Source organism: Ictalurus punctatus, chromosome 6 (assembly GCF_001660625.3).
Source record: "Ictalurus punctatus breed USDA103 chromosome 6, Coco_2.0, whole genome shotgun sequence".
In the NCBI taxonomy this organism is placed as follows: Eukaryota; Metazoa; Chordata; class Actinopteri; order Siluriformes; family Ictaluridae; genus Ictalurus; species Ictalurus punctatus.
The window spans coordinates 1,236,411-1,264,332 of record NC_030421.2 but is presented as its reverse complement, the minus strand read 5'-3'; the positions used below and the strand labels follow the sequence as shown (position 1 = coordinate 1,264,332).

General features: G+C 40.5%; 1 protein-coding gene across 7 annotated transcripts; it reads right to left on the bottom strand.

The window, feature by feature from the left end:
- Nucleotides 1–1,640: 1,640 nt before the first annotated feature.
- Nucleotides 1,641–25,793, bottom strand: pou2f1b (POU class 2 homeobox 1b). Of its 7 annotated transcripts, none has more exons than XM_053680642.1 (14): nt 25,495–25,793; nt 17,567–17,632; nt 16,970–17,061; nt 14,767–14,949; nt 13,122–13,257; nt 12,923–13,014; nt 12,515–12,688; nt 12,218–12,359; nt 11,714–11,859; nt 11,360–11,539; nt 11,097–11,202; nt 10,481–10,823; nt 9,089–9,177; nt 1,641–8,760 (listed from the first exon to the last, which is right to left on the bottom strand). In XM_053680642.1, exons 1-14 carry the CDS (start codon nt 25,538–25,540, stop codon nt 8,483–8,485), a joined length of 2,073 nt encoding a protein of 690 aa, XP_053536617.1. In that variant the 5' UTR covers nt 25,541–25,793; the 3' UTR covers nt 1,641–8,482. The 7 variants fall into 7 exon arrangements, with proteins under 7 accessions (XP_053536617.1, XP_053536615.1, XP_053536613.1 ...); XM_053680640.1 differs by having other exon boundaries at nt 9,077–9,177; nt 25,495–25,792; XM_053680638.1 differs by having other exon boundaries at nt 9,077–9,177; nt 11,360–11,542; nt 25,495–25,791.
- Between the last annotated feature and the right edge of the window lie 2,129 nt (nt 25,794–27,922).

Here is a 27,922-nt window from a genome sequence, read left to right as displayed (position 1 = left end):
TATAAATGATCTGTTTAATGCAGCCCTGGTCAATTTTGGTCCAGTCGATGTTGTGCTGTAATTCAGAAATTTGGGCCCAGTGGAATTTCCCCACATGATATACAGGTGCGTCTAAAAAAAATGTGAATATCATGGAAAAGTTTTTTTTTTTTTTTTTTTTTTCCATAATTTCATTTAAAAAACTGAACTTTTATATATTGTAGATTCATTACACATAAAGTGAAATATTTCAGGCTTTTATTTTTTGTTTTAATCTCGATGATGACGGATTACAGCTCACGGAAATCAAACATCAATCATCTCAAAATATCCGAATAAAGAATTTAGAATACAGAAATGTCGAGCTGATGAAGAGGGTGTTAATTTATGCGCTGATGCTCGGTCGGGGTTTTAATCCTTGTGCAGGAATCACTGCATGGATGTGGCGTGGCGTGGAGGCGATCAGCCTGAGGCACTGCTGAGGTGTTCTGGAACGGTAAACTGTCATTATCAAGATTAAACCAGAAAAAGGCTTGGAATATTTCACTTCGTGTAACGAATCTAGAACATATGAAAGTTCCAGCTTTTGCATTAAATTTCACGAAAAAAAAAAATATATATACTTTTCCATGATATTCTACATTTTTGAGATGCACCTGTAGAAGTGTTCACTGATCACGACATTTTGTTCCTACGTTTGTGCTTTTCAAGGTCATTTTGATTTCTCAGTACGCAGATAAAAGTCTACTGTAATGATTAAAAAGAAAGATCGCATCTCTCAGACATTTAAAAATGCCAGGTCATGAAAAAGACACACTATGCGCTGCTGGTGAACATTAAGCACACGCTGTGAAACCGGATCTGTTCATTTAACTCGACAAATCTGAGGAAACTAACGACCTCAAACATTTTCAGCTGATAAGTCAGTTTCTCTAAGCCAAATACGCTTACATATAACAAGTCTGAGTTCAATTTTTTGTTATATTTAAGTGTATTTGGCTTAGAGAAATTGATTTATCAGCTTAAAATTTTTGAGGTCGTGAGTTTCGTCAGATTTTTTGAGTTAAAGGAACTGATCCGGTTTCAGTGTAGTAGAGCTCAGAGCAGGAGCACCGCCGTGCAAACGGATGCAGTACAACAGGAGAAGAAAGATCTGACCTGACAGACACAAGATTGTGCTTCATCTCAACTGAGTAACACCTATCTGTCCATCCATCGCATTATAGTTTATAGGATTTCTTTCTTTTTCTTTTTTTTTTACCTGCTCAGTGCAGGCTACCTGCATAGCCCCCCCCCAATGTTTAAAAAAGCTACATGTTCGAAGCCTAATTGGGAAAAAGTAGTCTATATTTTGCTAATAAACATATTTATTCCCACATCTTTGCAATTTGCTTCATTGGTAATCCATCTTGATTTCCACGATCCCCAAGGCTGCGTCATGCTGATAAAAACAAAGACCGAGTTAACGCAGTAAAACAAATGTACGGAGAGCAAATCATTCCCTGGATTAGGCCATTATCTGCATTACTTTCTCACAGACTCGCTGTCTGTACAACAAGAGTTTTAAAAAGGCTAATTTAAAAAGAATGATAATAATAATAATAATAATAATAATAAAGTACCCAAACCACGGCAAGACTCAATACTTCTTACAATATGAAAACACTTGGAAAAATGGTTTAATGATGTTTACAACAAAACAAAAACAAAAAAAGAAAAAAGATCTGTACAGTTACAGTAAAGGTTATCTTTATATATTAAAAAAAATACAGCAGACAAAATGTATCTAATCTACCATGTATCCTGATTCACATACTTCTATTTCTACACAATCGGTCAGTTCGAAGCTACCATGACGTAGCCATTGTAGAGTCCAGTCAAAAGCTTGTGTTCAGAGTGAGAGGCGTTGAAGCCCTGTTCCACAGTGATACTCAGGATACAAGAAATGAGCCTCACTATTACAACAGTGGCTTAGAGTTTAGATAAAGACACACAGAAATACAATCTAATTCATGACACTGGTGGGGAAAAAAAAGCTTTAGCTGTAGGAAATGAGAATGACCGTTTACAGTCCTCGACTGAAGCACTATGTACATTTTCCTATTTGTTTATTTTTTTCCTCATTTGTTAGAAAGAAAACAAAACAAAGCAAAAAAACAAAAAACAAAAAAAACAATCAATGGTAACTTGGGCAGTGAAACTGATAATCACATACACAGACACCCAAAACGTATAAAAATACTATTTGTTTAACCTACTAATAGTAAGACAGTTCTTCAGTTAACTCCATGCTGTGACAGAAAAAGAGCAATACATCCAACAAATCAGAATTTTAAAATGCCACTTTAGTTTTTGCTTTTTTCCTCTTTTTTTTTTTTCTTTCTTTAAGTATTTCAGAAAAATACCAAAATATACATCTAAGCTTTAGAATTACTGAGGTTAAGACTAATGTCAGAGCTGGGTTCTGTTCCTTAATACACACGCTGAAGGGCTTGGAGAGGAAGAGGACAGGAAACAGGACGAAAGACAGTGTCATCTTTGGTATCTGCATGTGTCGAACATTTCATATTTGGATTTTTGCTTTGGGATAGAGCTTGTAGCGTCTGTCGACCTTGCACTCCATATAAAGCTGCTGAGTGAAGAGTCGAAGACCCATTTGGTTAAGAGCGGTGTTGCGGAGACACGGCTCCAGCGGCGAACAGGACAACGATGCATAGTTGCACAGGGAAATCGAGATGGCGGAAAGAGCAGAGACAAATTTGAAAAGAGAAAAGTTAAAACAGCACACTGAAATAACGAGACATCAGTACAGGACGAGTAACCTCGGAGAGGTCAGACGTGTTTTTGGTTAGAGACACTCATAGAAACAGAAAATTTGCTTGGTTACAACTATAAAGACAAAAGGCATTGAGTCCAGAGAGCAGACAGTTCATCCTGAGCAGGTTGCAGAGTGCACAGGATGTCCTTCAGTGTGTACTAACTAACATCACCCAGTCAAAGAGGGGTCAATTTTACAAGTCCCTTGGAGAAGCCTGCCCTCTGTCCTGATCATCATCATCTTCTTCTTCTTATGATCTCAGATCCGTGACGGGAAGGGAAGAAGGAGAGACAGCCGAGTCCATACAATCACTTTGTAAGTCTTTGGTTACTACAGAGAGGTTGAGGGCTGAGGACTGTGAGGGCCACGAAGAGCGCACACACACACACACACACACACCCACACCCACACACACCAAATAAGCCCTGCAGTTACATTCATACAAATGAAGGACATTAAGGAGACGATTGTCAAATCATAAAAATAAACTACAAGGTTAACTACAAAGACAAAAGGTGCAAAATAAATATGGCTATAATATGCATTCACTACATTTAAGGGTAAAACATAAAAAAAAAAAAAATCAAACCCAGAGTCATACTCTACAAGTTTGACATTAACAAGCGTATATGTGTGTAGTGTGTCTCTGTAGCAGCTGCTGGACCCTCGCCCTATACGCTAAATAGACTTCTGCAGGCTCCTCTTCCAGGACAGGGGTTTTTTTAATAGGTTTTTTTTTTCCTTTTCTTTGCTTGTTTGTTTTTCAAAATAGATTAAAGCAGGTTTTTACTCTGTCTCGAGTTAGAAATGAGGTATACAACAGCTTCTTTACCCATTCCAGCAAACTCAGCCATCGGGTCCACGACTGCTTCCACCTTTATCCTTTTCCAGCAATGGACTGAAGGCCTCCTGTAGCAACCTACAGGCCAGAAACGACACGACTACAGGCGTTCCAAAACCCCGAATCTCTAACGCAACCACTCATGAGAGCACTTAACTACACTTAGAACTACTACACCAGATCTGCTGCAGAAACGGAAAGCCTCATCAGTCGTATCTGGCTCTGGAACACCACTCAGTCCAATCACGGGTTAAAAGCATAAAGCCAAGCGGTCACCATCGCCTCAATCAGTCAGAAATGCTTTCAGAAATGTTGGACATCAAGGATGTTAATATTTTGTATTTGTTTCCTAACTGATCATTAGTTAGAAGTCTTACTTCCAATCAATTGAATCAAATTCAGAGAAATATCTTCCATACAGAATGACCTCTGAAAGCGAATGCACAGCTACCAAGAACTAAGACAACCCCGTTCACCTACACAACAGCTGGAGTCGGGTTATTAGTAAAGCTTTTTGCAACAGGTTTCCAACCTGCATAAGTCACACCAAAATAACAACAGGTAGCAACATTTTGTATGCTTAAACATCAAAAACGTTTTTTTTTTTTCTTTTTCTTTTTAAATGTCCGATACTCACAGCGTTATTTCAGCGATCAATATGTGACGTAGACATAAAAACATGCGGAAATACATCCTCGCACTCATCCAAAACACGCGCACACAAATATGCACTCACCAACTAACACACTATAGTTTGCTACAACGCATCGATTTTCTAAAATAATAGTAAGGCATAAATGATAAGGATAAGTTAATTTTGTTAAACTAAGAAAGCCAGTGATGTTGCTCCCTCGTGCTATACAAAAACATATATAAAATAAAGTAAATAAGTTGAAATGATTGTTAAAAACCATCACGGCAAATCAAGTCAATAAACATGTCAACAACAACAACAACAAAGTTAAGATCAGGTGCTTTTTGGGTCCGTTTCCCAGGCAACAGTAAAAGCTGTGAGCACCATGGCAAGCCCCCTCATTCAACAAACTATATTTAATTGCGGACGGTGTAAATGACGGCTAACACCACATCCATGGTGTGGCGTCAAATTTTTGGCCTTGAGGGTTTTCGGTTTCAAATCATAAAAAGTAAGTATTATTTGTTTTTTTGTTGCTTTTTTGGTTGGTTTTTTTTTTTTTTTTTTTAAGCGTAACAAAACACTACATTCAATCTTTATAACAGTTGAATTATAAAATATGAGTACATTACATATGTATATTTATATATCTATATATAGAATTTAGGGAAACCGTTCTTTCTAATTATTTAAGTCGTTCCTCAGATAAATATTTCAGTAACGTCCCACGCGTCCTGGCACCACACCAATGCACTAAAACGACGGCAATACAGAACCATACATAAAACTACACGTCCCGTGAGGCCATGTGGAAGCCTCAGGACAGAACCAGCGGAGTGAGCAGCAACAAGCCACAAAGACATAGGCTTTTTCACTTTGGCAAGTAGGACAATAAAAATAATAAAATTGGAGGTACCCTATAAGTAGTAGTACTTGAAACAGCAGTAGTAGTTAGACTTAATATTGTATTTTTTTTTTGTATCTGTTCTTCCATGTTTTCTTTTTATGCAGTATAGAAAATTTTAAAAGGACAATTCCAACATTAAAAAGTTCTTGTCTGTTGGCGCCATTTTGCTTAAAGCGAACCTTCCATTTAAGTGCTGATGAGGTAATTCAAATAAAAGGCATTTTTAAAAGAAAAAAATTATAATAATGCAAGCAGTTGGATAGAAACCAGCAGACAGGGTAACAAAAAAAAAGTTTGACAATAATCCTCAGGCCCGTATGGATGGGGCTTAGAAGAAAAGAAAAGAAAAAAAGAAAGGAGCTAGAAAACTCATTCAATCTCTAAACAAACTAGAGATGAAAATTGTAAATGCCAGTGAGCTTTAGGTGGTACATGATCTATGTTTTTATAGTTAATTTACATGTCGATGTCTGGCTGACAGAGCATGCACCCTCTAATTAGACATTCTCTGGTAAAGCATGTACGATTAAGGAGCTGAAAGACCAGAATCAACCGTAAACCAGGAACAGTCCACTTTAAACAATAAAGTAAGAAGCAATCAACAAAGAATCCCGCCTGCATATTAACTCCATCAACGCAAAAAGTGGTTCTGGTAGACCACACTATGTACCGTTAAAGCCCTGTGTGTTTGTGTGTACCAGTGCTGTGCCAGGCTTAGAGGACAGTCAAATAAACGGAGTGGTTTGGGATTTTTCCACATTCCACCCAGTCTTATACGCTACAGCGGCAAGAGCATGAACGCCAACGCCGCAAGTGGATTCCAGTGAACTCTACTGAGGATGAGATCTGATCTAGGAGGCTCTAGGATTACAAGTTGATGACTGCATCAAATGTAGAGCATTATAAGAAGTGGTGGTATACTTGGCATTTGGAGGCCATTACGTATGCTAACAAACATTAAATATGAGAAGAAGAAGAAGAAGAAGAAGAAGAAGTGAGCACGGCCCAAGCTGTATTACACTTTAAAGCTAAACACGACTCATTTAAGTACGCTCGTTGTGAGTTGTAGGAGTTTGGTAAAGAACAGAAGTAAGACATGAGGAAGCTTGTCAGTAGTGTAGAGTGGTGATCGTGTGGCCAGCATTTCGCTGATCCCCACAGGCACAGCAGCTAGCAAGAAAACGACTTTGGTTCAAGCTTTACATCATGGCTGAATTACATTGGTAAGGGGAGAATAACAGATCAGTCTGCTAAATCTCCTAAATATTGACCCAAACCTGCCTAGATAGTGGATACTTCAGTCTATTAAGGAACGAAACACTCAGACATCTTAGAAGCGCACAGAAAACAAGAACCTGTAAGACAAAAGCACCTTGTTTCCATCCGCACGTAGCACATCTTTGAAATATATTAACTTTATCAGGGAGAGAGCCAGGACACCTGCGTCAGCCCTTACCCCCTCTCTCACATCTCACTCACAAAGACTTCTCAGCAATGACCTGGAGGGGGTCAGGTTACTTTTTGGGTGTTTTTGCTGCAGTGCATGGTCCTGACCACCTCCACCCTTTCCAAACCCACCACATCCACTCGGGTTATTTGGTTAGCTGCACAAACAAGACGGAGCAGAGCGGGGGAAGCCATATCAACTGAAATAAAATATAGTTTTGTCTTTGGAAATGATCTTCAAAATATTGCATTATAATATTTCCTGTGGTTTACCAAGAGCTTCCACTCATAAATATTTCAACTTACCCTACGCTACAATGGTAATTATACAGCAACATGTTTTAACAAATATTTTTGGTATATATCATAAAGAGAGGCCAGCAAAAAGACCTTAATAATAATAATAATAATAATAATAATAATAATAATAATAATAAAAAGACCTCTTACTCAGAACATGACATTTTTCCTCCCTAAACACCAGGCAGACCACAGTTCTCAAATCCAGTTTTTTTTTTGGTACAGGTACTGTGCACAAGTAGAAAAACAAACACCTTAAAACTCTCCTGGACAGAGGACAACGTTGCTTCTTGAAATGTTACAGTTGCCACCAGACATCTGGTGGTATCCTCCTACATGACCTAAACCATGAAAACACACACACACACACACACACACACACACACACACACACACACACACACACACACACCAAACTCCTATAACCCCACCATGACACTACACAGACAGCACACCCTGTGATGGGAAGACCTTAAGAGGCTGACTGACTTTGGGACAAATACGGGTCACAGTCTAGGCATCAAATGGTCACGCCACTAAGCTGTAGCAGAACGGTTTCAGGAGCTCTCAGTGCACCATCTCCACATTCTTTACAAGTGACTGAGGTCTACACTGCACAGCTATTGCAGCCCAAGACCTGTCACCTTTGTAATGACTGCTCATGCAATCCTTTAAAGCTATTCATCCTATGTAAATAAGCCCATCTCGGGGTCCACTCTTTAGACCCAGACTAGAACGTGTTTTAAAAACCTTTGCTACCAAGTATTGAGAATTTCCTCTGTTAAATCAGTGTTTCCAGACCGCGACCGTACAAACGATTCCTTAAAGCAATGAAACCGTATCACAGCCACTTATTACTCCGTTAAAGCCTTGTAACCACATGTGAGAATTATATAGGACTAAAGCTGCATCAGATAAAAGAAACCATAAGCCAAAGGAAAAAAAATAATAATAAAAGATTGATACGAAGGTTGCAAAGGCCTGCAAAGCAGCACCTCTGATTTAAAAAAACAAAAAAAACCCAAAACAGTTCAAATCAAAAGGTGTCTTAAAAGTTCCTCAGTAATGACGATCACAGTAAAGGCTAATAATGCTATCAAGAAGGAGTAATTCAACCGTTGAAAAATAAAGGATAAAGTGATGTGTTTTTGGTTAGGAGTGTTTTAGGATCAAATAACAAGATATAAATGCAAAACGTAGAGCGAGTAAAAAAAAAAAATCACTCAAATAAAAATGTCTTTGCATTACCAGTTGAGCAAGCGTGCAGCCCAGACACAGTTCAGTTTTGGCCATCGTAACGCTAGGCTCTCTTGTAACACCAACATTCATGAAGTTTGTTGCTGAAAAATCAAAGCAGGCAACAAGGTCAAAAAAAAAAAAAAAAAAAAAATTTTTAAAGAACATCTCAAATAAAAGATAAAAAGGTATGAAAATGAAACAAAAATATTAACATAATATAAAACTTCATTTTTAGTAAGTTTCTTTTTGGTGGTAGCAAAGGGATTAAATAATGATTGATGAGAAGGGGAAGGAGGAGGACCAAGCTGGATGGGGCTTTCACTGGGCCTTGCTGATGGTGGAGACGGGCACCGTTGCCGTGGTGACGGCATTGTGGTCTGTAGCGACATGCAGATTGAGGGCCCCGGCAGCCCCTGCGGCTCCTCCAGCAGACACCAGGCTCACCGGGTTGCTGGTGAGCAGCGACAGGTTCTGTGGGTTCAGGAAGAGTGGCGCCGTCACTAGGTTCGGGGTGCTGCCAGCACTGGCGTTGGCAAAAAGCAAGTTCCCACTGCCATCCAGAGAGGTGATGGGCAGAGTCCCGCTTGAAGCCAGAGCTATTGAGGACAAGACGACAACAGAATTCTCTCACTAATCAGGGCGTACCTTTTATATGGAATATATACTACATGTGCCAAGTGGCAAGCATACAGCAATGGAAAGCATTTAAGCTTCGCTGACATTAAATTAAAAAAGAAAAGCACACTGCTGTGGCTCCACGGCCTCTCAGAACTACAACATTGTATGTTCTAAGATTGTTTAGCAATAATTTCACTACAGTCAATTTCATAAAGCATCAAATCAGTATCTTGTGTCCAAAACTGGTGAACTGGGTGTGATGTAGGGTGAGAAAAAAAATAACGGTGTACTTGCCATTCCACACACCTTGGATGGTGGCCAGAGTGCTGTTGCTCATCAGTGCTGGACTCAACGCACTGCCCAGACCACCAGGAGCCAGACTCAGCAGAGCCCCACTAATCAGCATAAACACACACACACACACACACACACACACACACAGCGTGTGTGAGAGTGCGAGAAAGAGAATCATTCTAATTATGTGTAAATAGTAAATTAAAAGAAATAGTGCTTCCTATGCCTTACAACACGTTAACTAACTTCTTTTAAGTAAAAAAGTAGGGCTGCAACTAACGATAATTTTCATAATCGATTAGTTGGCCGATTATTTTTTCGATTAATCGGGGGGGGGGGGGGGGGGGGACTTCCAGTACAATTTCATTTATTTAAAATAAAATCTGAGTGTTACAAATATAAACTTAAGACTAAAACTTCACACAACTGTTTGTCCAATTATATACGACTGAAAAGAACCCAACACACACACACACACACACACACACACCAGAATATATATTATTCATTTATGACTGCAGTTTAATTTCATGCTGTTTTTTTGCATCTATAAAATTTTATGCATAAATATTCATACATATACATATATACATATATATAAGTATTTATGCATTAATTTTTATGGATGCACAAAAAGCACAGAGTTCTACAGTCCTAGAATTCTACAATCCCTGGTTGATTGGTAGAACCTGTCATTCCCTAGGGATTGGTTCAAATACCAGGTTCAATTACATTTTATTGTTGGTGTGACATTTAATTCGACTCTCTGTATTATCTTTTGTTTATTTTATCCATCAATGCCACACTTGAACTTGTCTACCACTCATAGGTTTTTACAAGTTATCATTTCATTTGTAAATAAATTTAAAAATAAATCCATCAATGAACGATCGTCAGCTCAGCTAACATGATATTTGTGAATGCGCACAAATAACCAAATTGATTGATTTTAAAACATCTCATTTGAATATATTTTGATACATTTAACAAAAAATATATATATAACATTATTTAAACATTTTTAAAACTTTCCTATGGACCCCCTGCAATTACATCCTTGACCACTAGGGGTCTGCAGAAACTAGCCGGTACAGTACATGGCGCATAGTGTAAGTGTACAATCATTTGGGACACAACTTTAGTATTTACTCTCCGAAGCGTGTTTTCGGAACAGAAGTAACACAACGAGTAAATGTACCGTGCATAGACCAACTAATCGATAATGAGAATCGCAGACAACGATTATTATCGATTTTATTGATTAGTTGTTGCAGCTCTAAACAAAAGACAAATGAATTAGTGGGTAAGCAGACTTAAATACACTTACTACCTTAGATGTGAACTCAACAGTTTACAAAGAGAAGAAATAGTGATAGTGAAAGAAGCAGTCATAAGACCACATACCCAGGAGCGAATTGTGAGGAGGCCATGAGGCCTGGGTTGAGGCTGGCAGCTGCAGCCATGGCGGCAATGCTGGCGCTGGTAGGCAGCTGTGCAGCTCCCTGCAGTGCGGCCGACAGGCTAGACGCAGCCACCATTACCTGGCCCGTGCCCAGTGTGTTCACCAGCGTGGTGGGTGCCTGGGTAACGGTGCTTGTTGGCTCCTGAGTCACTGCCGACTCAGCCGACAAGGCCTGTGGCGCACTGGGGGAGGGGCTGAGTGAGGGCGACGAGGTTGCCGTGGTCACAGAGGGCACTGTGGAGATGGCGGATGCAGTCTTAGTAGTTGCCGAGCCCACAGTGGTGCCTGGAAGAAAGACAGTACAGTGAGCCCATCACCTTGATTACACCAGATACGAGTCCAAGATGAAAAATATATTTAAAACAGCAGTATTACAGTCGTAAATATATGCCACATTTAAGACGACATAAAAGTGAGCAAACAATACCGTGTAATAATGGTGCTTTTTATTCTGTAAAATAACAAGCCTTTAGACACAAAGCAGACAAACCTTGTCTTTGTGTCATATACCTTAAAGCACAGCTCACTGGCCATCACCAGTGCTTGAGTATAGCTTACCAGTGAGTCCAATGCTGGAGATACTCGTGCTGGTGAGAGGCAGAACAGGATTTACAGTCAGTGTAGTCGAGGTGCTACTGGTCACAAGACTGGCTGTGCTAGGCGCCTATACAAAAGAACGACAAAAAGAGGACTTAAGAATGTCTACTGGGAGAGGAACCTCAATGCCCTCCTGAAAATGGTCAGTTCCATAAAACGTAATCTTTCATAGTACAAATATCAAATATGTTTTTTTGGTCATTTAAATGTACAATTCAGCGCACCAGGGATGTGGAGGGGGAGAAGATTGCTTTAATGGGGGTGCTGGCAGCACTGCCGCTGCTGGGCGGGTTAATCCTCTTCTCCTTCTGCCGGCGGTTGCAGAACCACACACGGATCACCTCCTTCTCCATGTTCAGCTGGTCAGCGATCATGGTGATCTCCTCAGAGGTAGGTTTTTGGTTCTGCTTGAAGAGGACAGAAACGCCCTTTCAGCATAAGACAGCCAATGGAACTTTAAACACTTTTCCCACAGTGGGGACTAAAGTTCAAAAGTACAGCATTACTACAAACTCAAAAGATGCAAGTCAAAGGTAGCACTGACCAGTTCAAATATTAGAATAGGAGATACTCCTCACCTCTAGAAAGCTCTTTTCTAAGGCCACTCTGATGTTGGTCTCGATGCTGGTCCTCTTCTTGCGACGGCGGTTGAGGCCCTCCATGCCCAGCCCAGGGGAGCCAATAGAGCTGGGGCTGGACAGGCCCTGGTCCGACGTCTGGTTCTCTGCACACACAGCACGTACAAAGACACACAGCCGGATATAAGTACCTGAGGCTATTGTGGTTCATGAAATCCTGCTCTACAGTACCAAACAATTTCTGTATTCATGATGAACCGCTAAACAGTAAGTGAACTTGAGCTGATCACACAAATTGCTACAAGATGCTGTGGTACATACAACAGTAACCAGTTCAATTTAAGTGAAAATAACTGGAGGTTTATGAAAACAACTCCCATTAGTTCAATCTAAACATGCATTAACTACAATTTAAATGTTCTCTACTTGGAACAGGCCTGAGCTATGACAGGAATCTGCTCCATATCCTATCCACCCAGAGCAAATGCCAGAGTAGAGAAATACCTGCATCGTTTAGCCACTTCTCCAACAGAGGCTTCAGCTTGCACATGTTTTTAAAGCTCAGGTTCAAGGCCTCAAAGCGAGAAATGGTGGTTTGGCTGAAGTCATTTCCATACAGCTTTCCCATAGCAAGGCCGACATCCCCCTTTCACACAAAGATAAACTGCTCGAAAGAGAAACTACTAGAGATATGTGGTATAAATATCTAGCACACAATGCTGCCTCATCAACAGGCGATTGGGACTACTGACAACGCCAAAGATACAAAATGACTAAATGTATATTTGTGTAGCAGTTTACCTGCGTGAAGCCTAGTTTGATCCTCCTCTGTTTGAAGGTCTTGGCGAACTGCTCCAGTTCTTCCAGATCACTGGGTTCCTCCAGACTGGGTGTTTCCATGCGCTTTGGTGTCGTCTGGTTGTGAGGGAGGGTCTGGACGGGGGTAGCTGCTATCGTGCGCGTCGGTGTTGCTGGCTAAAGAGCACACAGTATTAAAGTGGAGATCATTTTAACTATATGGCAAGAGGAACACAACCAGAGTCACAAGAAAGAGTGACGGATGAAGCTTTATTGTGACTCTCTTTCCTCATATTCAAAAATTGGTTGTTATTGGGTTGCACTTCCTACAGGTAACTCTTTCACTTCCATAAGTGCTTCTGAAATGCTCACTAGTGTGCTTGTGCTTTTTAAGGTTTGGGGATTTCTGACCTGTGTGGCAAGAGTGATGCTTGGCTGACTCTGCAGGAGGTTGGCTTGACTTTGAGGTAGTTGAGTTAGAAGATTCTGGGCTTGCAAGAGGCCTGTTAAAAATCATATTTAAAAAAACCCCCGAATATCAGTAAAGGCCAGCCGAAGCAGGCTAGTTCTACACATGGTTGTGCTGAGATTAAAATGGCGGAGCACTCACTCTGCTGACCCTGTGGTGTCTGTGAGATGATGAACTGCGCTGGCTGCAGCTGGGCGGCAATTGGATGACCTGGCTGGACCAGTACAAACTGCTGCAAGTTGAGGTTCTGCTGCTGCAGCTGCTGCAACTGCTGTGACTGACACACACACATACACACACAGTGAAATGGAGAGAAAGACAGAGAGACAAAACTTTCACTCACTAGGATCAATGCCAGGGCTACAAGACCCGTGAAGGACTGATCTCTTCGAACTGCCTTACATAGCTAAAGAACAATGCATGGTGGTAATCTGTGTATTTCAGTGACAGCTGGTCCTGATATTAGATTAGATAAACCATAACATTAAAACCACTGACAGGTGAAGTGAATAACATTGATTATCTCATTACAGTGGCACCTGTCAACGGGTGAGATATATTAGGAAGCCAGTGAACAGACAGTTCTCGAAGTTGATGTGTTGGAAGCAGGAAAAATGGGCAAGTCTAAGTGTGATGGCTAGACGACCGTGTTAGAGCATTTCCAAAACGGCAGGTCTTGTTGGGTGTTCCCGGTACGCAGAGGTTAGTACCTACAAAAAGCGGTACAAGGAAGGACAACCGGTGAACCAGCAACAGGGTCATGGGAGCCCAAGGCTCGATGATGCATGGTACTTTAACATGCACTACCTCCCTAAATATCATTACCCCCGTTCACGGCAACGGTATTTCCTAATGTCAGTGGCCTCTTTCATCACTACAAAAAAATTTGTTAAGGATTGTTTTGAGGAACATGAGAGTCGTAATGGCCTCCACATTCTGCAGATCTCAACCGGATCAAACATCTGTGGGATGTGCTGGACAAACAAGTCTGATCCATGGAGGCCCCACCTCACAACTTGCAGGACTTAAAGGATCTACTGCTAACGTCTTGGTGCCAGATACCACAGCACACCTTCAGAGGTCTTGTGGAGTCCATGTGTCGACATGTCAGGGCTGTTTTGGAAGGTGTTTTTATTGTTATGGCTCATCGGGGAATCTCTCATATGTGACTTTTCAGTCATTGCTTCTTCAGGCCATTCTGTGTATTCTTCTACCAACATTGGTGCAGCTGTTGTGTTGGTTCTACAAAAGTCCAAAATAGTCCACCGGATGACTTTTGTTCACAGCCTATAAACTGACGCGAATGCAAAAGATTTCATTTAGTATCAATGTCCTTTCATCTCTGAAAGACTGGGGGTTTAGCCCTGCTAACCCATTTATGACAGCTGCCCCTGGTGTATTGTGAGTGTCCCAAACCAGTCTTCGCAGAACCCTCACAGACTTCCAACACACCTGTGCCATGTTTTCAGAGTGTTCATTATGACTTGCTTGGCGTATGTTGGTGTATGTTGTGAGCTGGAATCATGCACCCTAGAGTTTCCTAAGCACGTTTGGGAAACACTGTTCTATATTTACTAGTACACCCCCAACATTTCACATCCATAACCTGAATGGACATTTCACCGTTCATCACCACGGCTTTCCAACTATTACAAATCTACACATCATATTCAGCAAATCAATCAAGTACATCCAAGAAGGAATATGAAAAATTAAATAAGCAATACTTTTGAAGAAAAATAATAGAAAAAAAAAAGTAGTAGTGTTGTGCTTGTGTTGTTCTTACAGGTGTGATCTGAATGGGCTGAGAAAGGGGGATCTGTGTGATCGGCGTTGCAGCGGAGGCAGAGATACTCGCTCCTGTGGTGCTGCTCTGTTGGCTGGCCGAGTGCTGCTGCACGGCTGCAGCCAAGAGCTGCGCCTGAGCCTGCTGCAGCAACAACTGCTGCTGCGCTGGAGTCAGAGTCAACTATAGTGAGAGAGAGAGAGAGACGGACAGAGAGAGACAAAGAGGAAGATGAGTAATCTCTCATGATCAAATCAGTTAATCAGTCGAACTACCATACTGCACATGTTTAAAAGGTACAGTCAAGTGATTTTAGCAGAAGTTAGCTGAAACGGGTGTTTTTAAAACAAAAAAGTTAGATCACCTAAATGTCAGTGTGTAAGGGGAGCTTTTTGAACTGACATGATGGTTCCAGGTTACAGACTTCGAGGCACAACGGAAAACCTCCAAGTCTAATGTCAGAAGAATTTCATTAACGTTACCAAAAGCTATTAAAACAAACAAACAAACAAAAATAAAATCACTGACTCCACCTTTAAAGTCAATAATGTACTCATTTGTCAGGATGAAGGACCAAGACTGTGTAGAACGCTTTTGTCTCGAGCAAGACATGCTTGATGCCAAACATGAACATGCACTCCCTCACACGGTCACAAACATGTGCACAAACCAATGTCCCAACCTCACTTTACCCACCAGCCCACATCATCCGTGATCCTACGAACGAATGCATGATCCGTGCACTGGTAAATGCATGCAGAGAGCACATCATTCAACACATTCCCAATCAACATACACGATAACGTCTGTATGCTGCACACTATGTACGGTATGGTTCAGGTCAGGACTGTTTACTGTATTATTCAGACAAGAATCAATTTCTGTAGACATGATGTTAAATGCTGACCAACTGAAAGCTCAGGTGTTCATTCCCAAGAAAAGGCTGCATCTATATGTATTGTACAAAAAAACAAAAACAAAATGACTGATGCAACAGAGACACTGCTATGGGGAATAAGGGGACATGGTGATGAATACAACCATGTGTAAACACTAGCTCTGAGGGCCATGTGCCACTTACGCCAGCTAGTTGCCCCCCTGGCAACATGAGCTGAGTCTGGGGCAGTGTAACTTGCTGGCTGGAGGCTAGAAGCTCAGCCGAATCCTCTGATTTACACTAAAGATAGAACACACAATGTGGTCAGAGCTTGCAGAATTTACCTGAACTTTGGTAAGTAGGGAGGATGTGAGGTGAAAAGAAAAAGGGACAGAAAAGGGGTCACATGATTATATTTGCGTTTTTTTTTTTTTTTTTTTAAGGAAACATGATACGGGTCAAGGGATCTATATAAATTACTGGGCAAGAAAAAGTTCCTTTTTTTTTTTTTTTTTTTTACAGTAGAGAAAAGATATGCAAAAAGACCGCCCTTCCTAGCCAAAAACGAGATGGGAGAAAGAAAAGAGAAATTAGCAGAAACAGGTTGGCATAGCCAAAATGTTTCACAACAGCTTGCCTTAATGATGATAAAAATACACTGCAGCCCTCTGAGACTTGAAGGGAAAGGGAGGTGGGGTATGTTAATTAAAGAAACGGTTATGCAGTACATGCAAATTCTGCACTGATTTGCATATTCACTGCCATCTGTTTCCGAGCAACTGCAGAGCAGCTAATTAGCATATAGGCACAATTAATTTCCCTTGTAAGAAGGAGATCATATCTTTTTTTTCCCCCCCACGGGCATGTCTGCATAGCTCCAATCTCGCATTTTCAACAAATCCAACATAATGTACTGCAACACACATGCCCAAATAACTCCTCTACCTGCCCACATCCACACACCCTCACACAAATATTGACAGCTGAAGACCGTATTAAATATGCAGAGAGAGAGTTTGCAGCAGTCAATCACACGCATGATAATAATGGAGTCTGACAGAAAGGTGTTTAGACACTCAGACAGGATGTGTCATGTCAGCAGAAAACAATGACCCTGGGGACATCTCTACATTCCGATGGGTTCGAATGCCTGTGGTCTGTGTGACCTACATGCTTCTTTAGTTAGCTTTAGTCAGGTCATTCTTTTTAATGGTTTGTGTGTGCACGTGTGAGAGAGAGAACGAGGAATGCAAAAGAGTGATGAAGAAAGAGAGATTGATGAAGAGAGAGAGAGAGAGAGAGAGAGAGAGAGAGAGAGAACTTTACCTGTTGGAGCAAGGCTTGTGCTTGTGCACTGGTGATTGCGTTTGTTGTTTGCACCGTCTGCCTCTGAAAGTCCAGTCCGTTCGTTTGGGCACCTGGAGAGAGAGAGAGAGAGAGAGAGAGAGAGAGAGAGAGAGAACCGGGCAGCTGCTGAATAGATCAAAGCCATAAAATCCCCTTTCAACTGACATGACTTATGCTCTCTCTTTCTGGACCAAAAGGTATTCCGTGATAAATATGCAAAAAGGCATTCACCACTCTTCACTACTCTATATCAGATACGGTCATATAACACTCCTATTCCAACATTTAAATCTTTAACTCGGGACTTGCTCCATAAGAAGTAAAAATATGTTAAAGACAGATTTGTCTATAATAAGTACTGAAGCATGAGAGCGTCTCCATCTGGCAAATTATGCAGCCATTATGCCCAAACAATGCATTCCCGAATGTAGTAGTAGTAATAATAATAACTATTTATTATTATTATTATTATTATTATTATTATTATTATTATTATTTCATTCCAACACTCCAAAAAGAACAATAAACACTAGGTAAACCAAGTGAGCTTTTAACTAGTCTGGACAGGTAACTCACCTGTGCTTCCGTCCCCACTCTCCATTGCACATTTATTTGTTTCTGACGGATTACTCATTCTAGAATCTGAAAGAAACAGAGACAGGCTTGAACCAAACCTTCCCTGCACCATCAGCACTGACCTCACACTAAAAAAACCATGTCGTCACCATAAGTAGGTTATATTTAGGAAAACATCTGCATGTGCAACAACTTAACAGGAATCATGCATCATCATACATTACCATGGTTATACAACATAAGACAACCCTCTGCTTTTATCGATACAAAAAATCAACACGGGTCTGTATTTAATAGCCAATTAAATAGCACAATATATAAAATACAATTTAACGACCATGACCTCCATATATTAATAGTGCAGCATGCGCACGCACGCACACACACACACACACACACACACACACACACACTTACAATCCACTCACCAGAAACAGCTATTCCTGTTCTCTCAAGCATGGTCTCCATAAGCATCCACAACTGTCTCTCACTTCACACAAAAGCAGAATAAAACCCAGAACAGCACACACGTCGCTTTCTGAGACACTTACAGACCAGTACAACCACCAAAAAAATAATAAAAAATGTAAATACCGACAGACAAGTAGAGACTACAGCTGTATAATGCACAGTAAAGTACAGCTAAGCCTACAGAGAAGACTGCTCTTCCTCTCCCGATCTCTTTCTCTCACTTATCCTCCCTTTCTCACTTACTGCCATGATCGTCACGACAACCAGACTGTGAAAAACTTTTCCCCCCAGAATATACAGCAGAAACAAAGAGTGCAGCTGGCAGTGCCCATAATGAAGCGTAATCAGTATTCAGCTGATTAAAGTCGTATGCAAATTCGCCCCTGCCTCGTTAGCACAGCAACACTTTGAAGTCCTGCAAGCAATTCATTCCACACAGCGCTCTGAAAGCTTTCTGCATAATTTACATTTTTCATAAATATTTATCATCTCATTAGCATATTAATTGGATGGCTTTGGAGGGGAAAAGAAGGGGAAAGAAATAACCTCTACAGTGCAGCACAATAGCTCACTGGAACCCACACAAGTACAATTACCGCTTGGGAAGACCCGCGTCTAGAATCGAAACTTGGCTCCTGGACCTGCAAAATTAAAAGTGCTGCATTTGTATTTAAAAACCTATTACATATAGCATGATTTTATATATATATATATATATTTTTTTTTTTAATTCAGACTGTTCTGATCCAAGAGTGAGAAACTACTTTAGGAACCTCCTTCACAGTCATCACAGCCCCCGTACAGCTTCAACACACTCCACTGATCAAATCCAGCCAATTCTGCAGGTTTAATTCCATCATGGGACACACACCATGATTAGCATACCCAGATTAACTTCAGCTCTCATTAGCGGCTCTTTTAAGAAGTTAATTCACTTTTGCAAATGACTTTGCCAGAAGACGAAGTCTATGTTTATTCATCAAGTTACTGGAGCCAAGAATATATATATGCAAGTGCGGAAAGGATGAAATGGCGTACCTGTAAACACTAATAATGCTGCGTTCCAGCCTAAACATCATATGCCTCCCAGCCTACTTCTTACAGATTCTTTTTTTTTTTTTTTCTTTCAAACCCAATACAAATCTAAAAGACACATGGGATTTCTAATGTCTAAATTAGGTAACACACTGAAGGTTAACAGGTCCCATAATGCTTTATTTTATCTGTAACACTCACTTCAAAGTAAGAAGTAATCATGCTAAAGCCAGTCTGAAAGACGTTGTTGAAAACAAGCAGAAAACAGCGCTCTCGTCTTCACTGCTTTTACACGCTGTCGGTGTGCTGATATTATGCAAATAACTTAATTTGCAGAATTTAAAATATGGAATTTTAAATATGGAACTCATTAGTGGTGTTTTATTGAAAGGCAGACTGAATGCCACAAAGAAGATAAACAGTGTTGAGAGTTTCGGTACGAGTAACCATGGACACAGAATATTAATTGCATGCAGATTAACCATTTGAATTAAATTACAGAGACTTTCGAGTAGAAAAAGTAGGGTGGGCACATCATAGCCATCAAGGACATTCAAACCTAATATGCATAAAATAATTAATATTGCAGAGTTTTTGCATTTCACATAGCGCAGTAATACTGAGAGACGTAAAAGGCAATGTGACATTTGGTAACTTTCCCTGGCCTGATGTAAATCCTAAAGACCTTAAATATAAAAGACATATAAAGCCTGATGTTACGGAAATTACATGACAATCTTCTAGAGGTCAGAGTTTGAAAGAAAAAAAAAATCTTAAAATTGGAGAATGAAGTCAGTTAGATGATTGTCTTTGCAAAAGAAGTTTTGTAATATTTCGTATGATCACAAGACTATATGAAAATGGATATAAAGCAACAAATCACAGCCTTTCAATCCTTATTAAAGACAGCTGTGAAGCATTACACAGAACTACTGCGCAAATACATCATCATCATCGTCGTCTGGAGGTTTAACCATTTAGATTAGACTGATTTTTATTAGCACATTCAATCTAACACCCCAAAGTTTGTTATTTGTCCATCTGGGGAACCTTAGATGATTATATTTTAAATCATACAAAACAAGGTTTCCCTTTTAGAAAAAGAACAAAATCCAAGTAGAACCCTTTTAGAACATCCAAGAAATAGTGAGGAGTTTTACTGCAATTGCTTACAATACAGTCTACTGTAGTACATAGCCTAATTAGGGGCCAAGCACCGAAGGTGTGCAGGCACCTATTGTATTCGTTCGTTTTCTTCTTATTATTTTGCTTCTTCTTCTTAGCCAATGGGAGGCTATGGCAGCCCTATGAACCGCAAGTAGGAAAATGATGAAATTTGGCACACTCATATGACCGTGAGTAGAATCTGGACCAATTATGGCCTCTCTAGGACCAACTCTATATCACCTCCACTAGTTCAAAAATTCACATTTCAAATGGTTACAATTGTTGAACTTTATCCTAGAGAAAAGAAATTGAGTTCATCAGATTACTCTCTTCATAGTGATCACAAGCCACGTCTTACATGAAGACTCCACCCATTACAGTAGTCACCATTTTGAAATGTACAGTATTCAGTTTTTTCATTATTCCTCTTTCTAATTTTGTCCAATTCTTACCAAAATTGGCTCAGATGACAGAGCCGCATATAAATTACTGAACATCATTCTGATGTCCATATCAAAGTTATGATGTCACAAATTTAATGATGTTGATCAGAGGATTGGATCAGAGGCTGTATCACGGCCGTACTTTGACCAATTGTAATGAAACTTGGTCGTCTTCATAAGCACCATGATCCGAGAGTCCGTGCCATTTTGAAAACAGTAACTCCTATAGGTCAAGAGATTTGAAAATGTAATATTTGTGCTTATAACTTTTGAATACTTCGACAGAAAATTATGATCATGGTGTCTACGGATTAATTGGGTCATGGCAAATCCGCAGATACCAATTTTCCCAGGATCGGACCAACCGCCCGTCCGCCATTTTGAAATGTGTCATATATTGTAATATATTTGATACACTTGAAAAAAAAAATTGGTAGGAATCATTCATAGCATTTTGTCTAGGAGCCTGAGAAATTTTAACACAGAGCCACCTAGTGTTCTAGAGATATAAGGTTTTTTGTACTTTTGAAAACATTGACCAAAATTCATTTTTCCTGTGGCATTACATTTGTGGCGCACCGTGAAAACCGACATGCGGCAATACTAAAAATCCTGGGTTCGATTCCCATGTGGTGCAAGTTCTTAAAAGTTTGTGCAATGTTTTGTCTTTCGGTTCCTTTCTTTTGTGGCTCAGCATTACAGTAACCTTTCCACCTCTTGGCATGCAAATAAATTCCTCTGTTCTGTTCATTTCCTGTTCAATCTTATTCTCAGCTGTGCTTCTGAATCTATCTTTTATTCATTCATGAACATTCTATTTCTCCACTTCGTGTTCTTCAGGCTCCGTGCTGCGCCTTTGGTGCTTGGCCCCTTTAAACGCTGCATGCAGCTTTAATTAATATTTGGGATTGTAAGGTAACATTCATATTCAAGGGATTGTTCGTATTCACAAGGTTCATATACACACTCCTGGGCAAAATAAATAAATAAATAAAAATGGACCAAGCCCAAAATGGCAAAATATTAAGCTTTAAGTGATCTTAACAACAAATCACTGGTCAGAAATTTTGCCAGAATTAAACAAATGCACTCCTGGGTCCTCCTGTGCCACCATTTGCTCGTTTACTTTAGCTGCAGTGAACTGTTTTTGGGATAAAGCTAGAAACAGGAATATTCACTTATATAGGCTTCTTTTATGCAAAAGTAAATGTTTGATGTAAAATTCAAACTAACCTGTCTGGGTGTACAAAATTAAAATAAAGTATTGGAAAAAAAAAAAAAAAAAAAAAGCTGTCTGCAAGTTTATCCACGAGGCTGAAACGTGTAAAGAAATAAAAAAGAAAAACTGTCCCATACTAACTTCATTTACCGGTTTGTTTAATTCTTGTTGAGATCATTAATAGCTTAATTTTTGGGCTTGCATATACATACACACAGTGCCCTCCACTAATATTGGCACCCTTGATAAATATGAACAAAGAAGGCTGTGAAAAATTGTCTTTATTGTTTAACCTAATAAAAAAATCACAAAAATACTCTGATCTCATGGATATCAAACAATTGTAAACACAACACATTTTTAGAAAAATAACTGTTACATACAGGTGTGCAATAATTATTGGCACCCTATGAATTCATGTGAGAAAAATATATTTGAGGTGTATTCCCATTGAGATTTTTTAATTTTTTTAGTACACCTGGGTGACTAGGAACAGGAAATTGTTCAACCATGACTTCCTGTTTCACAGGAGTATAAATATGAGGTAAAATCCCTTAGTCATTCATACCAATGTGTAAGAGCGAGGAATGTAGCTGTGATGTGCAGCAAAAGGTTGTTGAGCTTCACACAATGGGGCGTGTCTATAAGAAAATAGCACAAGCATTGAAAACGCCCATTTCCACCATCAGGGCAATAATTAAGAAGTTCCAGTCAACTGGAGATGTTATGAATCGACCTGGAATTGGACGTGTGTCTGTATCGTCTCAACGCACTGTGAAGAGGACGGTTCGAGTGGATAAAACATCTCCAAGGATCACAGCTGGAGAACTGCAGGAGTTAGTTGTGTCTTGGGGTCAGAAAGTCTCCAAAACTACAATCTGAAGTCACCGACATCACCACAAGCTGTTTGGAAGAGTTTCAATAAAAAAGCCTCTACTCTCATCCAAAAACAAACTCGAGCGTCTTCAGTGTGCAGACACTACTGGAACTTCAAATGGGATCGGGTTGTACCGTCAGATGAAACCAGAATAGAGCTTTTTGGTAATAAACACAGAGGTGGGTTTGGAGCACACAGAGAGGTAGCCGTATGGAAAAGTACCTCATGCCCACGGTTAAATATGGAGGTGGATCTTTAATGTTTTGGGACTGTTTTTCTGCCAGAGGACCTGGACATTTTGTTAGGACACATGGCATCATGGACTATATCAAATAACAGATATTAAATGAAAACCTGACTGCCTCTGACAGAAAGCTTCAAAACGGGCCGTGGTTGGATCTTCCAGCAGGACAGTGATCCAAAACATCATCAAAATCAACACAAAAATGGTTTACTGACCACAAAATCAAGATCCTGCCATGACCATCCCAGTCCCCTGACCCGAACCCCATAGAACACCTGTGGGGTGAACTGAAGAGGAGAGTCCACCAGCGTTTGAAGGATCTGGAGAGGTTCTGTACGGAGGAACGCTCTCAGATCCCTCGCCATGTATTCTCCAACCTCATCAGGCGTTATAGGAGAAGACTCAGAGCTGTTATCTCGGCAAAGCGAGCTAGCACAAAAGTATTGATTAAAAGGATTACAATAATTATTGCACACCTATATTTAACATTTGTTTTGATAAACCTGTGTTGTGTTTGCAATTATTTAATATCCATGAAAGCAGAGTATATTTGTATGTGTGTATGTGTTTTCAAACAAAATTGCAAAAGGTTAAACAATAAAGACAACTCATATTTACCAATATTAGTGGACTGCACTGCTCATATTCATATCAACACTGAACACTTTAATGCAAATACTTAACTGTTTTACACAATTAACCTACACCCCATAGCTCCATTATCCCACTATATCGTGGATTCATAATGTCATAACTTTAGGATAAAATGCACCCCCCCCCCCATTCTTTTAGAATATTCAGTGCCACTTGTGCCTCCATTGTGCCTCCAAATTCTCTCTTTTCAGACGGCAGAAAAAGCAGCTCTCAGCCTCACACACACACACACACACACACCAGTCTGCCCAGAAACGTGTTGGAGCATGTTGAAGCCGAAACTCAGCTCTGTATGAAATAACAGAGTCGAGAACTCGAACAGTAACAGGAGCTTCTTCCCGTCTCCTCTCTGCGCCTTTTTACATTTCCTGACACCTCCCAAAATTAGACTTTCTAATGAGTCTGTGCTAATGAAGTTCAGGTTTATGCATTCTGTAATGGTAAACAAACGCCTCCCCCAGGCAGAAAAAAAAACCCTCCCAGAGACACTCAACCAGGCGCCACAAAACAACCCGCACGGGCTTTTATTAACATTATACTCATTTCCTTCTTTATTTATTTTGGTCACTAGAACAATAAACAGAGCGAGAATCATCCCATACAACACTGAAACCCCGAGGTGTATTTGTTTTGAGCGTGGAAGGGCTCCATCCGGGCCTGATTTTAATCCATTCAGAAGCGCTAGCTGGCCTGCTACATATGCAGCAGGGAGAAGAGCAGCTGCGGGGAATAACCGCTCGCGTTATAACGCGTTATAGACAGCCGAGCGGGCAACACGTCCACAACGAGCACTGTTTATCGCTTTATTCCTGCAGCAGCCGTCAGGAAACAGCTGCGGTGTGCGCAACAATGTATAATTAAGTGTTTTATTCGAATATTCCTAAACCTCAGAGAAGACAAACAAATCATCGGTAACATCAGAGCCACCGACGCTTTGGAGAAACATCGCGCGCGCTCTCTCTATCTATCTATGTGTGTGTGTGTGTGTGTTGCTTGCTGTTTATATGACTTGCTGTTTACATGAGCCGGGATGCTCGGCGTGTGTCGGCTCTGATAGAATATGCTGAAGAGCGCATTCTCCTCCACCAGGCCCCGCATGAATAACGCACAAGAGGGCTGCACAAAGGCACCAGAACGGACCCTAAATTTACTATTATTAACAATATTTATTTATTTATTTATTTTTTAAAATCACGCTGCGTTTAAAATCCTCACACCGAACACCCATCCGTCCTCATTACCTGTCTGACACGACACACACTTTGCCTATGTATAGTCTCTGGCTGATCGCGATTGAATGAATATGCAAAGCGTTCTGCACAGTACACACAAGAGACACACACAAAGCAACTGTATTAGCATTAGCCTGTTAGCTACTCATAACAGTGAGACGATACAGACTCCACTGACACTCCGGAGTCTCCGAATGATGTCGCAGGTTGTTTATAAAGTGTGCATTAAAGCGTTTGGACGCCGGAAGGTGTGAGTGTGTCACGCGCACTAAGCGCAAACAAAGGGCGCGTTTTGGTTATAATGCAGCGTCGCAGCGCAAAGCAGTGTTTCAGTCTATCTCTCTCTCACACACACACTCACACACTCTCTCGCTCGCTCTCTGACGCGCACACACATATACACACGCATATACACACACACACACACACACACTGAATTAATCCGCGGATATGCTGCGCGAAATAAGCCGCTGTAGATGTCTGAACGCGGCGACGCCTTGTTTACGCTCTTCCTTCGCGCTTATCTGGCTTGAGAGAAAGAGTGTTTGAATATGAATATGAATATGTAAAATGCAGTAATGATTACCTGGTCCTGAACTCTCATCTTGACTCGCTGCTCCTCCGTCCGCCATTTTGAATATTTAAGGTGAAATCCCAACCCTAGACAAACACAACCCGGTATAGCGCCCCATTGAAGCAGAGCGGCTCGCCGAGCGGGTGCCATTATATTCAAACACCGCCGGGAGTTTCCTCAGATACACGCTTAATATTTCATCAAGTTTCAGCTGGCCTTTTGGTTTTCCATAATAGACGAAAAGGGGTGAAGACTCCGAGCTAATGGCTACTGTAAAAGCTAGCCGTTTTTAATCCTGAGGGCTTTCTAAGCCTGCATGGAAGGAATTGATTAGAAATAGAGTAGAATTGTTGGAAATAATCGATAGGTTTTTACATCATCATTAATAATGAAGGGTTTTGTGAATTTATTTACTTTGGGAATTATGATAAGGATCTGAAAAGACTAGACCAGGAGTTCTTAAAAAAGATTAAACTATTCAAAAAATAGGTTCATTAGCCTGTTTAAATATGTACAGTGATGTTTTTGTGGAGTTCCTGCGCATGTTTTCCACATGTCTGTGTGGGTTTCCTCCTGGTTCTCTAGTTTTCTCCTTCCTTCCAAAAACATGCTAGGATTTCTGACAGATAAACTGCCCCTATAAGTGGAAATGAATGTATGAATGTGTGTGTGGGGGGAGGGGGGGGCTCTTCCTTTCCACCTCACACTCAGTGCTCTCAGGATAGGCTCCAGGTCCGCCTCGAAACTGACCATTTATAACTTTTTTTTTTTATAAAGCACAGAATAATCTTGCCCCACAGGACCTGAGGATATTTCGATCAAAGGAGCAGGCTATTTGTTGGTACTTCGAATAGTGAAAGCTACAGCAGGGGGAAGAGCTTTCTGTGAAATAGAGCTTTTTGTGAATAGTTTTTTTCTAGGAGCAGATCCAGAGGACTCACAGGCATAGAATGTTGTGGTGAACTGGGATGTATAGATGCTGTCCCCCGTCCCCTCCCCCCCACTTTCACACGTTCACCCAGGTTTATTGATGGTGGAGTGGCTGGCTGCCTTATGTCCCAGGGCATTCTCATGTCTGTGTTACCTTTTGGCTCCCCCTTTTAGTTCTGCTGTCATAGCTAGTCTTGCCGGAGTCCCTGCTTGCACTCACACAAACTACACTGTCCTTAACCATTACAGGGCAGTAAGCATACCTAATAATCTCTCTCTCTTATTCCCTGTCGCGCTCCCTCTCTCTTTCTGTCGAGCTACACATGATACTCCTGAGATACCAGTGATCCTGAGCCCTTCTGCTCTCTGGACCTGCCTGATCCAACCCGATGCCCTATTTCTGGTTGGAGTTCTCATCAACTGGAAGTCACATGCTGCTGCTGAGGTTGTCCCACATGGTGCAGCCTAAAGATCATTGAGATTACTGAGGATGGTACCACTTAAAAACCACAAGATGGCTTTGGACCTCAATTCATATGAACAGTTATGCTATGATGGCTCAGATTACAGTTGCCACAAACAGATTTGCACTCCATCAGTGGAGAAGTTCAACAAAACTTCTTGTAGTCTTCATGTAGAAACTGTAATAAATGTTCCTGCTTACACAATTGCACTATTTGACCATGTAGTATTAGCACAGTTGTAGAAGGGATTTATTTATTTATAATCGCACTATCCATTGTTACCCAGATGAGGACGGGTTCCCTTTTGAGTCTGGTTCCTCTGAAGGTTTCTTCCTCATATCAATTCACCTCACCACCGTCACCTCTGGCTTGCTCATTAAGGATAAATTCATACATTTAAAATCTCTATCCTGAATTTATATATTTATGTAAAGCTGCTTTGGGATAATGTCCATTGTTTAAAGATGTCCATTGTTGGGACCAATGTCCATTGAATTGAAATTTTATCAAGAATTTCATTAGATTTATTTTGACATTATTTACAAGCCTACTTTAAAAAAAAAAAAAAAATGTATTAAGATTTGGTTTAAACCTATTCAGTTGAAATGACCAGTGAAATGGGCTAATAAATATAAGAACTCAATAATACATATAATAACTTTGATAATTGTGGATTGGGATTATCCACCACAGTAACTGCAGCAACAACAAAAAATCAGACCCCTTGCCTATGCTGCATGCCACGGGGGTCCCTGAGCCAAACCACTGAATAATGGTCTCTGAACCAAACATTATATGCCACCTAATTAATATGACAAACTTTATTTAAATGAAAAATAGTCTATTTCAGTATATGGAATGTATGTTTTATGAAAATATGCTGTGGTGGTGGTGGTGGTGGCCTGTCTGCTAAAGTCAACTAATATGTATTGTAATCTGTAGCTTCCTTGTAATATCTACCTTGCAATCAGACACTATACATTATACTATATGTATACTATACAGTATACATTCTCAGAAATAATTGTACCAAACTGTATTTTCTT

Bases quoted from the DNA above. Each gene is read 5' to 3' on its own strand.
- pou2f1b (XM_053680638.1), bottom strand. From the start codon at position 25,540: ATGGCGGACGGAGGAGCAGCGAGTCAAGATGAGAGTTCAGGACCAG. The intron at 14,950-16,969 runs GTAAAGTTCTCT...CTCTCACTATAG, and splicing joins CACAAGCCTTGCTCCAACAG to TTGACTCTGACTCCAGCGCA. The intron at 8,761-9,076 runs GCAAGTACACCG...TGTCCTCAATAG, and splicing joins CATCCAAGGTGTGTGGAATG to CTCTGGCTTCAAGCGGGACT.